Source organism: Lontra canadensis, unplaced genomic scaffold, assembly GCF_010015895.1.
Source record: "Lontra canadensis isolate GAN:19392208 unplaced genomic scaffold, GSC_riverotter_1.0 scaffold18, whole genome shotgun sequence".
Classification (NCBI taxonomy): domain Eukaryota; kingdom Metazoa; phylum Chordata; class Mammalia; order Carnivora; family Mustelidae; genus Lontra; species Lontra canadensis.
Genome location: NW_022631012.1, coordinates 6609842 through 6622969, shown reverse-complemented (window position 1 = coordinate 6622969; position 13128 = coordinate 6609842). Strand labels below are relative to the sequence as shown.

The 13128-nt window shown below is 39.9% G+C and overlaps 1 protein-coding gene across 1 annotated transcript in view; it reads left to right on the top strand.

Annotated features, from left to right (window-relative positions):
* Positions 1 to 3126: 3126 nt before the first annotated feature.
* PTH2R (parathyroid hormone 2 receptor) overlaps positions 3127 to 13128 on the top strand; it is an 86783-nt gene continuing 76781 nt past the window's right edge. The window contains exon 1 of the mRNA XM_032860271.1: positions 3127 to 3201. Within this exon, the coding sequence (XP_032716162.1) occupies positions 3127 to 3201 (75 nt within the window). The remainder of the gene's footprint in view (positions 3202 to 13128) is intronic.

Here is a 13128-nt window from a genome sequence, read left to right as displayed (position 1 = left end):
CTACTGTCCCCAAATCTCCACCTTACAAAATAGGCTGTTGACCCATGACCCCTGCCCCTTCGCTGCAGAGGACATTGAGTATACTTTTCACAGAAGAGAAGTATTGGGCTATTAGATCTCACCAGGCCTGTGAAGTCTATACCAGCTGCATGTACCAATCAGTCTAGACAGTGATGCTGAAACTTTAGCTTGTATGAAAATCACCCAGGAGCTTGTAAAAAATGTAGTTTTCCAAACATCAGACCTGGAGATTGGGGTTCAGCAGGTCTCAGGTAAAGCTCAAGAATGTGCATTTTTAACAAGCATGCCAGCTAATCCCGATACAGGTCGGTATGTGACATAGTGGAATGACAAAAGACAGCAATGAACAAATAAATAAATGATAGAAAAAAACAAAACAAAATGAAACTGCTAGAAATCACATAATTTCCTTGGGGCTAGGATTTTCTTTGGGTTGAGTCCCTTAATGATCAAGATCCTGTTTTTCATTTGCAAATGGGGATAATCAGAACTGTCACTGACTTTCATGATTTTAAGGATTAACAAGATGTCATTTGCAAAGAGGTTTGTTGGGTAAATTACTCCATCAACTTGCATAAATGTTTTACTTTTTTAAAAAGTTTTATTTGTTTGAGAGGGCCAGAACAAGCAGGGGAGGGGCAGAGAGAGAGAGGGAGAGAATCTCAAGCAGACTCCCCACTAAGCACGGAGGGAGACCTATGCAAGGCTTGATCTCATGACTCTGAGATCATGACCTGAGTTGAATTCAAGAGTCAGACGCTTAACTGACTGAGCCACCCAGGTGCCCCTAAAGGTTTTCTTTTCTTTTTTTAAGTTATCAGTTTACAAATAATCTTATTATTCCAAGTTTACCCATGATATCGGCAATTATATATTTTATGGCAAGAGTCACAAATATCCTGATGATATCACAGCTGTTTGTGTAATTATTTTTTATTTTACATAACTTTTTCATTTAGCGTAATTTAATATCTTCAAAACTTCGAATATTCTAGTCTAGAGCCTGTTGATTTTTACCTTTTTAATGAATGAACCTTTTGAATAGCGTAAGTTTCACACAAATTGATTGTAGGTTCCAATGTATAGGCCTATCTTATTTAACAATTTGGGCACCATTTTTGCTGTAATGAAGAGTTTCTCAGCCATGTCAGTACTGACATTTTGGGACAGATATTTCTGTCACGAGAAACTGTTCTGCAAATTGTAGGGTGTTTAACAGCATCACTGACCTCTATCCCCTACATGCTCGTAATGTGTAATGTGACGCACCAAAAATATGACACAACCAAAAATGTCTCTAGACATTGCCAAATGTCCCTTGGGGGATAAAACTGTCCCAGGCTTGGAACGACTACAGTAATGCACAGTAAATAATTCTCTGGCTAAGGGAGGAAGAACAACAAAAAAAATGAAAATAAAAACTGGCTGGAAAAGTGTTTCTGCTTTTGTGAGGCCCAAGGACTATGGGAAAAAATCTGTAATAATATTTTTTTACAAATAGGAGAACACATGATTAGTAACGCCACAATGATAGAATACCTTGACTTTGGGAAAGTAACTTACTGTTTCCTCATCAATATGGATAATAATAATGCCTATCTCACAGGGTTAATGGAAAGATTTTATGTAAAGTACTTAGAAGACTAACAACTGCAATAAAGCACTTAATGCTTTATACTGATAGATATCTAATATATCGGTCTTATACTATTACCACTATTTTCTTGCTTGAGTAGGATAATATAACAGGTACTAGTTCTAAATAATTTAATGAAACTGAAGGCTTTAGATAATAATCACTGCAGAGTGCTAGAAATCTTTGATAGAATAAGTAGAAAGTAAAGTTTACTTAGTAATTTTACTGGTATGTACCTGTGCGTATGTTGTATAATGTAGATTTTGCTACTTCCAAAAAACACGAGGTTGTTCACAATACATATATGTACTATAAACAATGCTATTAAAATAGAAATAGGAGTGAACATTTCAGACGTGTAGAAATACAAATGATCTCCTTCTAGTAAAGTGTTAGGGTGGCCAGCCATTAATAATCTAGAAGTTTTAAAAGCAAACCCAGTTTTCACTTTGGCACTCATATGAAAGCTGATGGTGACAAATCTCAGATTCTCATTGTCAAGAGGAGAGAGAACGCTTGTGTTTTGTCTATGGGAATCATTCTTTCCCTATTGGATCAGATCCTGGGAGACTAAGTATTCGGGGGACTCAATGTCTCTGAAGGAAGGTTTCTGGCATCTTGATGATTATGCCTATAAGAAAAAGAAAGGAACGGGCTTTGTCCCAAATAAAGATATTTACACACGTGCGCGCGCGCACGCCCTCACCCCCCCACCCCTATAAATGCATATTAGGTGTCTTTCTACGAAGCTTGCATCCTATACTTAGAAAATGATACAAAGAAATTTCAACCCAGAGATTTCAGCTGAAGCAGAATCTCCCTCCCTCCTTCCTTCGCTCTCAGTCGCTCACACACACACAGGTGCGCACACACTATTCATAGTGGTTAGAAGAAGGGGAAGAGAATTTGAGAGGGTCGTGGAGACGGGTCCTCACAGCCGCAGGTGCAGCACCCGCCTGGCCCCCGAAGCCTTCAGCCGCACCAGCCGGTGCCTCCCGTGACTGGTGGTCAGCGCGCACCGGACAGCAGGGAGCTTTAGAGCACTCCCTGAGGACTTAGGCCACCCCTCGAGACAGGAGGTTGGAACCCGGTACAGAGTGGACGGAAGTAGAGACGGCGCGAGCTGGGGGCGGCGGCAGCAGAGCTCGAGATCGGTGCCCTCGGGCCCCCTGGGCTGCGGGACTCAGTGACTCTGAGCAGGAGCGGGAGCTCTTCCCGCCCCTCCTGCAACCGGGGATCCGCAGGGTCCGCCTGCCCCCTCGCGGGCCTTGAGGGGCCGCTCTCCCCCGCAGACCCGACCAAGGCGCGGGCCTCACCGCGCAGGACCGAGATCCGACGCGCGCTCCGAGCCGCCCCAGCGGCGCCGCGCTCCGGGCCACAAGTTTGCCCTGCACCGGCCAAGTTGCGAGGAGGGAGCCTTTCCGGGCTCCGGGAGAACGTCTGTGCTTCCAGCTCGGGCAGGTCCGGGCATGGCCAGGCCGGGAGCATCGCCCCACGTCTGGGGGTGGCTGATGCTCGGCGGCTGCCTTCTCGCCGGAGCCCAGGTAAGAGCAGGTGCCCCGAGACACCTGCTTGCCGGAGCCTCGGGACCAGGGGCTTTAGGGAGACAGAGACCGATGCGTGCGCGGGCTCATGCTAACACATCCAGGCACACACACACACACACACACACACGCATCCCTCAGGGTTTGACAGGCAGTTAGTGGAGCCACAAAGATAGATCTTAGGTGAGTGTCCTGGGTGGGCGTTTTGGCATCTGCAAAGTAAGGGGATATTTAATTTACAACCGGTTCTGGATCAGGAGGGCGAGTCGGAGGTGCACGAACTTTTCTTGCCCTTAGACTCCTTGGTTCCCGTTTAATTAATCCAAATTATTTTTGTCTCCTGGTAATTTACTGTCACTTTTGAGAACTTTAACTCCTAGGATTGATAGTAACGACTGACTGAAAGGATAACTGGCTTTCCCTGATAGTCACATACCATTAAAGCGAAGAGACTTGACAGAACAAAAATACCGTGTTAAGTAAAGCTCAGATTGTTAACGTTGTGTTGCGTGTTAGTTGTCATTTCATGCGGCTAATACTGTTTAGAGATTTTTTTTCTGGGCGATCTTTTAGCATAAGACCTTTCTAATATGCAAGTCACAATTCAACCTAACATTTTCTTGAGTCAAATAAAATGTGGGGTTTACACTCAACTTTTCAGATGAGCTGTATGGAGATACGTGTAGTGATGGTGCAAAGCGGTGCAAGAATCCTGTGAATTTAAACTGTATCAAGGTTATTTCTGTCTTCTGTTCAGCAGAGGGCGCACCTTGACCGTCAAATGGAGCCCCAAGTTTTTTTTTTTTTTTTTAATTCTTTAACCCTGAGAAAAATTAAAGCATTGATTTAGTACTAATACTATCTAAACTTAATACTATGTTCTTGGCTTTCAGATGATCAGTTTAAACGTCAATTATCCTAAAAGCGCAATTTAAAGAAATTTATTACTATTATTATTATTATTATTAACCACATAGCCACATGCGTTAAAGGAAAAAATACCCTTCCCTGCTACATACTGGGGTTTGTCTAGCATGTCCAGGGTATTTAATGTATACTTGCTATGTTAAAAAATCAAATAATATGTGTATTATATGTTAACCAATAATATTAACAATGGGTGTGTGAAAGTAGGGTATGCTCAAACCTGAAAAATTCCACCAAGGTAACAGAAAGAATATGAGCAAATGGAAAAAAAAAGAAGAAACCCTAACGATTTGGTGACAGTTATGGAACTCTGGTGATCTCTAATGTATGTCCTGCATTTCTGTCTCATTAAGATATTTGAAGAATTTGCTTAAAAACATTGCTTCCTTGTATAAGGGGCAAATGATTGTAATCATTTATTTTATTCAATGTTTGAGATTAGCTTTTTTTTTAGGAGAATGGGGAGATACTGATTAGCACAACAACAAAATATCACTATGAGATTGTGGGTAGAACATTTCTTTTACTTTTAGCTTTCAATAAAACACTCAGGACATTGGACACTTTTTCTGTAATTTTAAACCAAGGTTTCTCAACCTTGACATTATTGACATTTTGGGCCATATAGTTCTTTGTTGTGGGGACTGTCTTGTACATTGGAGGATATTTAGCAACATTCCTGTCCTGTCCACTAGATGCCGGTAGCGTCACCTCCCCCCACCCACCCCCACCTCCACCCCCCAAGATGTTGCAACCAAAATATGTCTCTAGATGTTGCCAAATGTCTCTTGGGAGGCAAAATCAGCCCCAGTTGAGATACATTGCTTTAAATTGACTTCCATTTATGTTTATAAATTAAGAATGTATGAAATGATAGTTGGCCCTTTAAACAAAATCTGAAGTTTAAAGTGATTTACACTGACCCGTTCACAACTTCTCTGATCGTCAGTCTGCTCATCTTCATTCCCAGCTAATATGTATATTAAATTTAGAAAATATATTGATAGAACATCAAAGCAGAAAGCTTGTGTAGAACAAATGTTTATTATTTAATCAGCATTGGATCACATCACAAAATAGATAATACAGACTAGTACCTATCAATTGTTTTTAAAGATCCCTGTCGTTTTGGTTGGTGAAGATGCACAGTTCAAAACTCATGTATTTGCATATCAAATGTCATTACAGTGCCAAGTAATACATTTCATTTTTTTTTTAAAGATTTTTTATTTATTTATTTGACAGACAGATCACAAGTAGGCAGAGAGGCAGGCAGAGAGAGAGGGGGAAGCAGGCTCCCCGCCGAGCAGAGAGCCTGATGTGGGGCTCAATCCCAGGACCCTAAGACCATGACCTGAGCCAAAGGCAGAGACTTTAACCCACTGAGCCACCCAGGCGCACCCTCCCCAGTTAATACATTTCTTGATGTCAGATTATCTTACGGAAATTGGAAGCATTGTACAAATATGTGTAGTGTTTTGTTTGCTGTGTCAGTGGGTCCTTCTGGACACAGACTCTGAGATGGAATTAGTGGTACAGTAGGTTTACTGGGGAGGAATGCCTGTGAAAGAGAAAAGAGTGAGAAAGTAGAATTTGACAGAGAGAGCTTCAGACCAGGATGGAAATCCAGCAAAGTCTTGGCCAACCTCGTGGAAAGCTCAGGAGTAAAAGGCGCCCATCAGAGGAGTCCCATGTGGTGATAAAATTGCCGGGTCCTAGTACTCTGACTGTGGTTTGCTCATTAGCTCAGGATTGTTGGTGTAATTGTGCACTTGGCTCCAAAGCTGAGACAGATGTTTGAAAGTAACCACAGCTGGAGGCTGTCAGGCAACCACAGTCCTTACAGACAAGTAGTTGGTTTTTTCTTGAAGGACTATGTTAGTGGTGCACCTCTGTGTCTGCCTTCCTTACAAAATTACCAAGGGACAACACAGGTTTTGCTGGGCTCAAGAATGGGCTGACCCCATGTGATTCAGTCCCCTTCTGCAGGCTCCATGGCTGCAGATCAGTGTGGCTCTGACAGTGTATGTGCCCAGAAGTAAGCACAAATGCATTATAATGACTGGAGAAAATTCTCAGGAGATCATGACATATTCAGTGGAAGTGTATAACTTCCATACAGTACTAGGTATGAGCGGATACTCATGGGCAGATTTTGTTTTTCAGTAATCATTCATTTTTTGCCCGAGTGGAATATCAACACTGTCATGCACCTTCTGATGTGGGGAAAGGAGCAGTAGCTTGGGAACCCCAAAGCCACATTCAATTTCCTCCTCCAAAAACATGCAGACTCCTTGGGCATGAAACTTGATACCTCTGCTCTTATTCTGTTCAGTGAGAAAGATTAGTTCTACTGACCTTCCAGTATGAAGATTCAGAGTCTATTGGAGAATCAGAAGTCTCATACTTGTGGGGAGGGGTGATAATCAGTGATAATATTTATTTACTTACCAAGTACCAAATACTGTGCTAAGCACTTTATTGTTATCTCATTTAATTCTCATAGTAACTTTATGAGATAGGCACTGTAATTATTCATTTCATAAGGGAGAAAATGGGGCTAAGAGATGTTACGTAATTTTCTCAGGTCACACAACTAGCAAGTAGAGTAGTCACGATCCGTACCCTGGCTTCTACCCTGGGACCCACCCCTCAGATTGGTGTCCTTATCGTGGAGATAGGCATTGCTTAGCTTAAGTATGTCTATTGAGCCTTCTGTCCCAACAATATCCACCTCTGTGGATATATCTCAAGGAATTTCTTAGACAAGTTCATAATGGTTATTGCAATAATTCTGTGTGTTGGGGTCAACCTGGATGCTCATCACAGGGTACACTAGGCAGCAGCAAAAAGCAGTAGATTTAATGAACACAAAATAGCGTGTATGAGATCTTTCAAACAGGATAAGCTATAGCATATAAACAATGAGATATATGACACAATCCCATTTACATACACTTAAATACATGCACAAAAAGCAGCAATAAATATTGTATGAACATCTAGATAAGAGGTGTATGTATATATATTTCACATAAGTGGTTGCATATGGAGAGGTCGAGAAATAGGAGTAGGGTATAGAGAGAAAAGGGGAGATAGATGATAGATTAATTTAAAGAAATATGTAAGTAAGCCTACAGCCGTATCTCAATCTCTGTGTCAGTTGGAGATCATGGTGATAGCAGATGGAACTAGCAACAAGCCATCACCGGTAGATTTAAGAATGAGGACATAATTAAGATATTCGTCCCATGAGATAGCCATGGTGTCTTCATCAGCTTCTCCAAGATGGTCAGCTGAAGGACTACTCTTAGCGAAATCAAACTGAAACTTGCTTGCTGATTACGTCTGCACCATGCCTCTTTCCATAAACACTACTGTAGTTAGAGAGGAATGGTTGGTTTGTTCTCCTTCTTTCCTGTTGACAGCCAGGACGGTTTTCATTTGTCTTCCAGGCGTGGGGAAGCCTGGTCTTCTGTGGCTGCGCTAATTGCAGGTAGAACCCTCAGCGTCGGCAGCCCAGAAGCTGCAAGATAGAAGGGAGCTAGTTGTGGCCTCTTCCTGGCCACGCACAGAGAGGTTTCATTTCCTTCGAACTTCCTCAGTTCTTCGTGAACAAAAATAGAACATTTTCAACTAACAGTCACACATTCCACTTATTTTCCTGTCTTGAGCTTCTGTTGGATTTGTCATCCGCTAGAATCCATGTTCGTTCTTTCCCCTCTGCCTTCTCCCTGAGTTATTCTTTGAATCTTTTAATGGCAATGTGAATTTAGGCAGCCCAGTGTACCTTCTGAACCTCCATTTCCTCCAATCTAAAGTGACAGTGATTAAGACACCATGACTATCTCATGGGATGTGGGAATATTGGGTTGAAAAGTATGCAAACTCTCAAAAGCCTTAAGGTGTTGGATAATGAAAATGCCAGCTCTTTTCTTTTCCTTCCTTCCTCCCTTCTCTCACTCTCTCTTCCTTTCTTTCTTCCTTCCTTCCTTTCTTTCTTTCTTTCTTTCTTTCTTTCTTTCTTTCTTTCTTTCTTTCTTTTTAAAAAGATTTTATTTATTTATTTGAGAGAGAAAAAGAGGATGAGAGGATAGAGGTCAGTGCAAGAAGCAGACTCCCTGCCAAGCAGGGAGCCAGAATCGTGACCTGAGCTGAAGGCAGTCGCTTAACAAATTGAGCCACGCAGGTGCCCGCCAGCTCTTTTCTATTAGTAGATTAGTTAAGAGCTTTTTCATGGAATGATTATTGGATTGACATTACTTCTAAACACGATTGGGAGCCACCTTAAATAGGTGTGTGTGTGTGTGTGTGTGTGTGTGTGTGTGTATTTTGCGAGGTTATTTTCTCTGCCTCCAACACTGTTCCTTCTATTCCTTACAGTTTCTCCTTCAGGACCCAGTTGCATTCTGACAGCAACTGGATATTTTATTCATAGTACTGATAGCTGTTATCATTTTACATTTATTGATCTGACTACTTGCTAAATATCTGTTTCCCCTTCTGAAGAAGTCATTCTGAAGACAGAGCAACTACTCAGAAGGCAATGGCAGCTGTTCTGACCAATGTGTCCTTGTAGAATTGGAAATGTAAGAAGGCAGATGGATTCAGGAGACATTCAGCTGAAGGAAGAGTGCATTGGGGGCAGATATGATGAGTGAAATTTTTAGATTAGCTGAGCATGAGATGCCTGAGATATTTAGGAGCTGGTTGGATATTGGATTATAAAGCTTAAGAAAACTCTGGATTTAGCATCAGCATTTTGTAGGAAGTACCTGGAGCCACATGTGTGAATGATATTTTCTCAATGAAGGTATAATGGAAGTGAAAGGACTGGCTAACTTGCTTAAAAGAGGGTATACAGATAGGTTTTCTTTAAGATTACTCCTAAATTATAAATTCACAGGGGAAAAGGGACTAATAAACAATTTGGAACACCCTGTGACAATCAGCGTGGTATCTTTAGGTAGTAGGTTCTGCATAAATGTTTGAATAAGCTCATTTGTATTTTTTCATTTCAAGAAAATTCATCCTCTTTGATCCCACTTGGAGCTGAAGTCTCTAATCATTTACTCTGGTTTTAATATTAAAAAGGTCATTCTATTCTAAGGGCAGAAATCATGGAACCCGCCTCTGGTCATGGAGATGGAGAGAAAAGTGCTGTTGGTCTCTAAGAGAGTTTGGTGTTTCCAGAACTCTCTTGTCCTAATAACTGATAAAGCAGGCTCAGTGTTGAGCTTAACAGTTATTCCATTGGCTGGTGGGATTTTACAGATCTCAAAGAAAGTAAATCACAGCTTTCTGGAGGGGGAAGGAAGTATACAAAATGGTTAAGCTTATGGACTTTGATATCAGAACTGAATTTGGAATCTACATTTCCTACCCTCTCTTACTAGCATCTCAAAAGCTCAGTTTCTTCATTTGAAAAATGGGGATGACCTAATGCCAAATTCAATAACTTGGTGTGTGAATTATACAGCATGAAAATCTCAGGAGATACACTGAATGTAGCACCTGTCAGAGAGCTTGCTCACTCTAAGTCTTAGCCATCACTGTTGTTGCTATCATTGTTGCTGTCATCATCATCATTTCTATTATATTTTCTAACTAGCTATTGCTGGTATAGAGAGTTGATTTTTTTTTCAAGATTTATTTATTTATTTGACAGGGAGAGACACAGTGACAGAGGGAACACAAGCAGGGGGAGTGGGAGAGGGAGAAGAAGGCTTCCTGCTGAGCAGAGAGCCTGATGCAGGGCTCAATCCCAGGATCCTGGGATCATGACCTGAGCCAAAGGCAGATACTTAGTGACTGAGCCACCCAGGTGCCCTGAGAATTGATTATTTTTATTTACTGATTCATACCTACCAAGTTTATTTTGAAACAGTAACAATTTTCTCCAATAACTATACTGTTATTTCTTTTTATCTTTTGTCTTATCTTACTGCATTAACTAGAGCTCCCAATGTAATGTTGGATGGTAATAATTACTACAGGGATACTATCTTGTTTATTACTTCAATGGCACTGCTTCTAAAGATTTATCAAGTATGGTATTTGCTCATGTTCATGTTAATTTTATTAAGCTGTTAAATGGAAGGAAAGTGTAGAAAGTTCTGAATTATATCATGTATAATTTTTATTTTAAAGTCATAAATGATATGCTGTTTCTTTTTTTTAAAGATTTTATTTATTTATTTTAGAGTGAGAGAGACAGCATGAGAGGGAGGGGCAGGGAGAGAGGAAGAGAGAGAATCTCAAGCAGATTCTACACTGAATGTGGAGCCTGACACGGGGCTCGATCCCAGGACCCTGTGATCATGGCCTGAGCTGAAACCAAGAGTTGGACACTTAACTGTCTACACCATCCAAGCACCCCTGATGTGTTCTTTCCTTAAAAATATGTCATATAATTGTTTTGATATTCTGCCACAGGCAGTGGACTACTTGAGGGCAAGAACTGATTCTTCATAACTTTTCTACAGTACAGGGTACCTAGTAGATGCTCATTAAATATTGGTAAGTGTTTGTATGATCATAACTATGATCATAGTTATATGACCTATATATAGAAGACCTATTATATATTGCTGCTTGAATTAGCAAATAAGTCAAATACTCTTGTTAATAACAAGATACATATTATTAACATACTTAAAAACTTAGCAAACAAAAGTGTTGCTTAATCCTATTTGGCTAAATATTTATGTGACTAGATTGGAGCAGACTTCTGTGTGTAATTAAGGTAAACTTCTTCCTTTTCTTTATGAAACCATTTACATCAAATTGCAAACTGGCTATAATTTCTTAAATGAGAATAATTTATACTTCTTGTCACTTTCCTTACTTACATAATCAGGCTAGTTCTGTTTTCTATGAGAAAAAAATTTTCAGTAATTTTTTTGAATACACTTTATGAGAGCAAAGATTATGTTTAACAATACACTTACACCAATTCTGTGGGCATGAGATATGTCTATGCTTGCATATTCTTCTGCCTACACCACGGGAGACTCTGCCTTCAGAAAGGCGTTCATGCATATAATGAGCACCAAAGTGGAACTTCTCCTCTCAACCTATCTTACTTCCTAGATGCGTAAAGTCTGTAAGACACAACATCCAGAAGCTTTTGGGTTGTCATGTAAGCAAAACTTAAGCAAAATTTTCATATTGATTAATTGAACTTAGAGATATCTAAAAAACTAGAAGAAACCATAAGTAGACATGTGGGGGCTTTCCTGCTGTCTTGAAAATGCCTCTTAACATCAATCCAAAAGACACAGTATGCTTCTATTTCCCACCAGATTGGTAATATATTAGGAATGGCATTTTGTCTGTGAGTTTATCATATTTTTTACCACTCATGCTAATTGTGTAGTAAGTGCCCAAGAGCCATACTGTCATTCCTGACCTACCTGAGGAAGTTGTTGACTACATCTATTACCTTGATTTTGGTGATGGCATCTTAAGTGTTTGCATGTGTCTGAATCCACCAAACTATACCCATTAAATATATATAGTTCTTTGTATTTCTTTTCTTTTCTTTAGATTTTACTTATTTATTTGAGAAAGAGAGAGAGAGAGCATGTGTGTGCATGCATGCACTTGCCACCTGGGGGGTGGAGCAGAGGGAGAGGGACAAGCAGACTCTAGACTGAGCATGGAGCTGATGTGGGGCTTGATCTCATGACCCTGAGATCATAACCTGAGCGGAAACAAGAGTTGGATGTTTTAACTGACTGAGCCACCCAGGAGCCACTAGTTCTTTGTATTTTAATAAAGCTGTTAAAAAAAAAAAAAGAACACCTTATCTAATAAACAAACAAACAAAAATCTCTAAACAGGGCCAAATGGGCAAGGTGGTCACTGGTACAAACTTCCAGTTTTAAAATAAGTTAAGTTGTAAGGGTATAATGTACAGCATGTTGACCATAGTTATCACGCTGTATTGCGTTATTTCGAAGTTGCTAAGAGAGTAGATTTTAACACTTCTCATCATGAGAAAAAAATTTTGTAAATGTATGGTAACAGATGTTAAATGGCCTTATCATGGTTATCATTTCACGATATATATGAATATCAAATCACTATAGCTGGAAACAATACAACATGTTACACATCAATTATAGTTCAGTTAAAACACAATAAAAAACCCATAACCTTCTATTCATGACAATTCAGTTCAGCAAGTTCTTTTAGGGTCTCACATGTGCTGGACACTGTGATAATCACTGGAAATAGAAACATAGTCAAACACATGCCCACCTTTTCAAACAGATCATGTTCAGTATTCTCAGAAAGGTTTCGACATTTGAATTAATGTTTAATACAACCTTTGAGTGATGATGATTCCTTTGGGAAGGAAGTCAACATGATAAGACACAGTATTGTTGGGTGGCTGGCTCTTGTGTCTCTCCCCACATCTGTCTAAAAGTTTGTGCCTCAGACTACACTGATCTCACACAGTCTTGTCAAATATAGCCCTTTACTGTTCCCCACACCCTTGGCTCTCTGGGTTGTTTTATTTTACCTCTGGTAAGACCATGTGGACTCCCACTTCTTACTGATTTAGAACACTTTATTAATCCCAAATCTATTGACTAAATTCCTTATTACATGTTACCTTTTCCTACTCCCCAGACACCATTATTCATTCAACTATCTAAAAATAGTCACACCTCAACCTCCTCTCTTTCATCCATAAAGCTAGCAGTTGTGTGATAGGCAATCACATCCTTATGTCAGAAATTAGGGAAACCAAAATTTCATTTCAACATTCATCCCTTTTTTGAGAGGTCTTAGAAAATGGTTTAATTTACAAGTTTTCATAGTAATTTTCCTTTATTCTCTTAATATACATGCATAATTGTTACAGCTAATGAGTGCACAGTTTCTACCATGTGAAACTTACTTTATAGTTTCTTGACCTTATTATTATTATTTTTAAAAATTATTTTTATTAACATATAATGTATTATTTACCCCAGGGGTAAAGGTTTG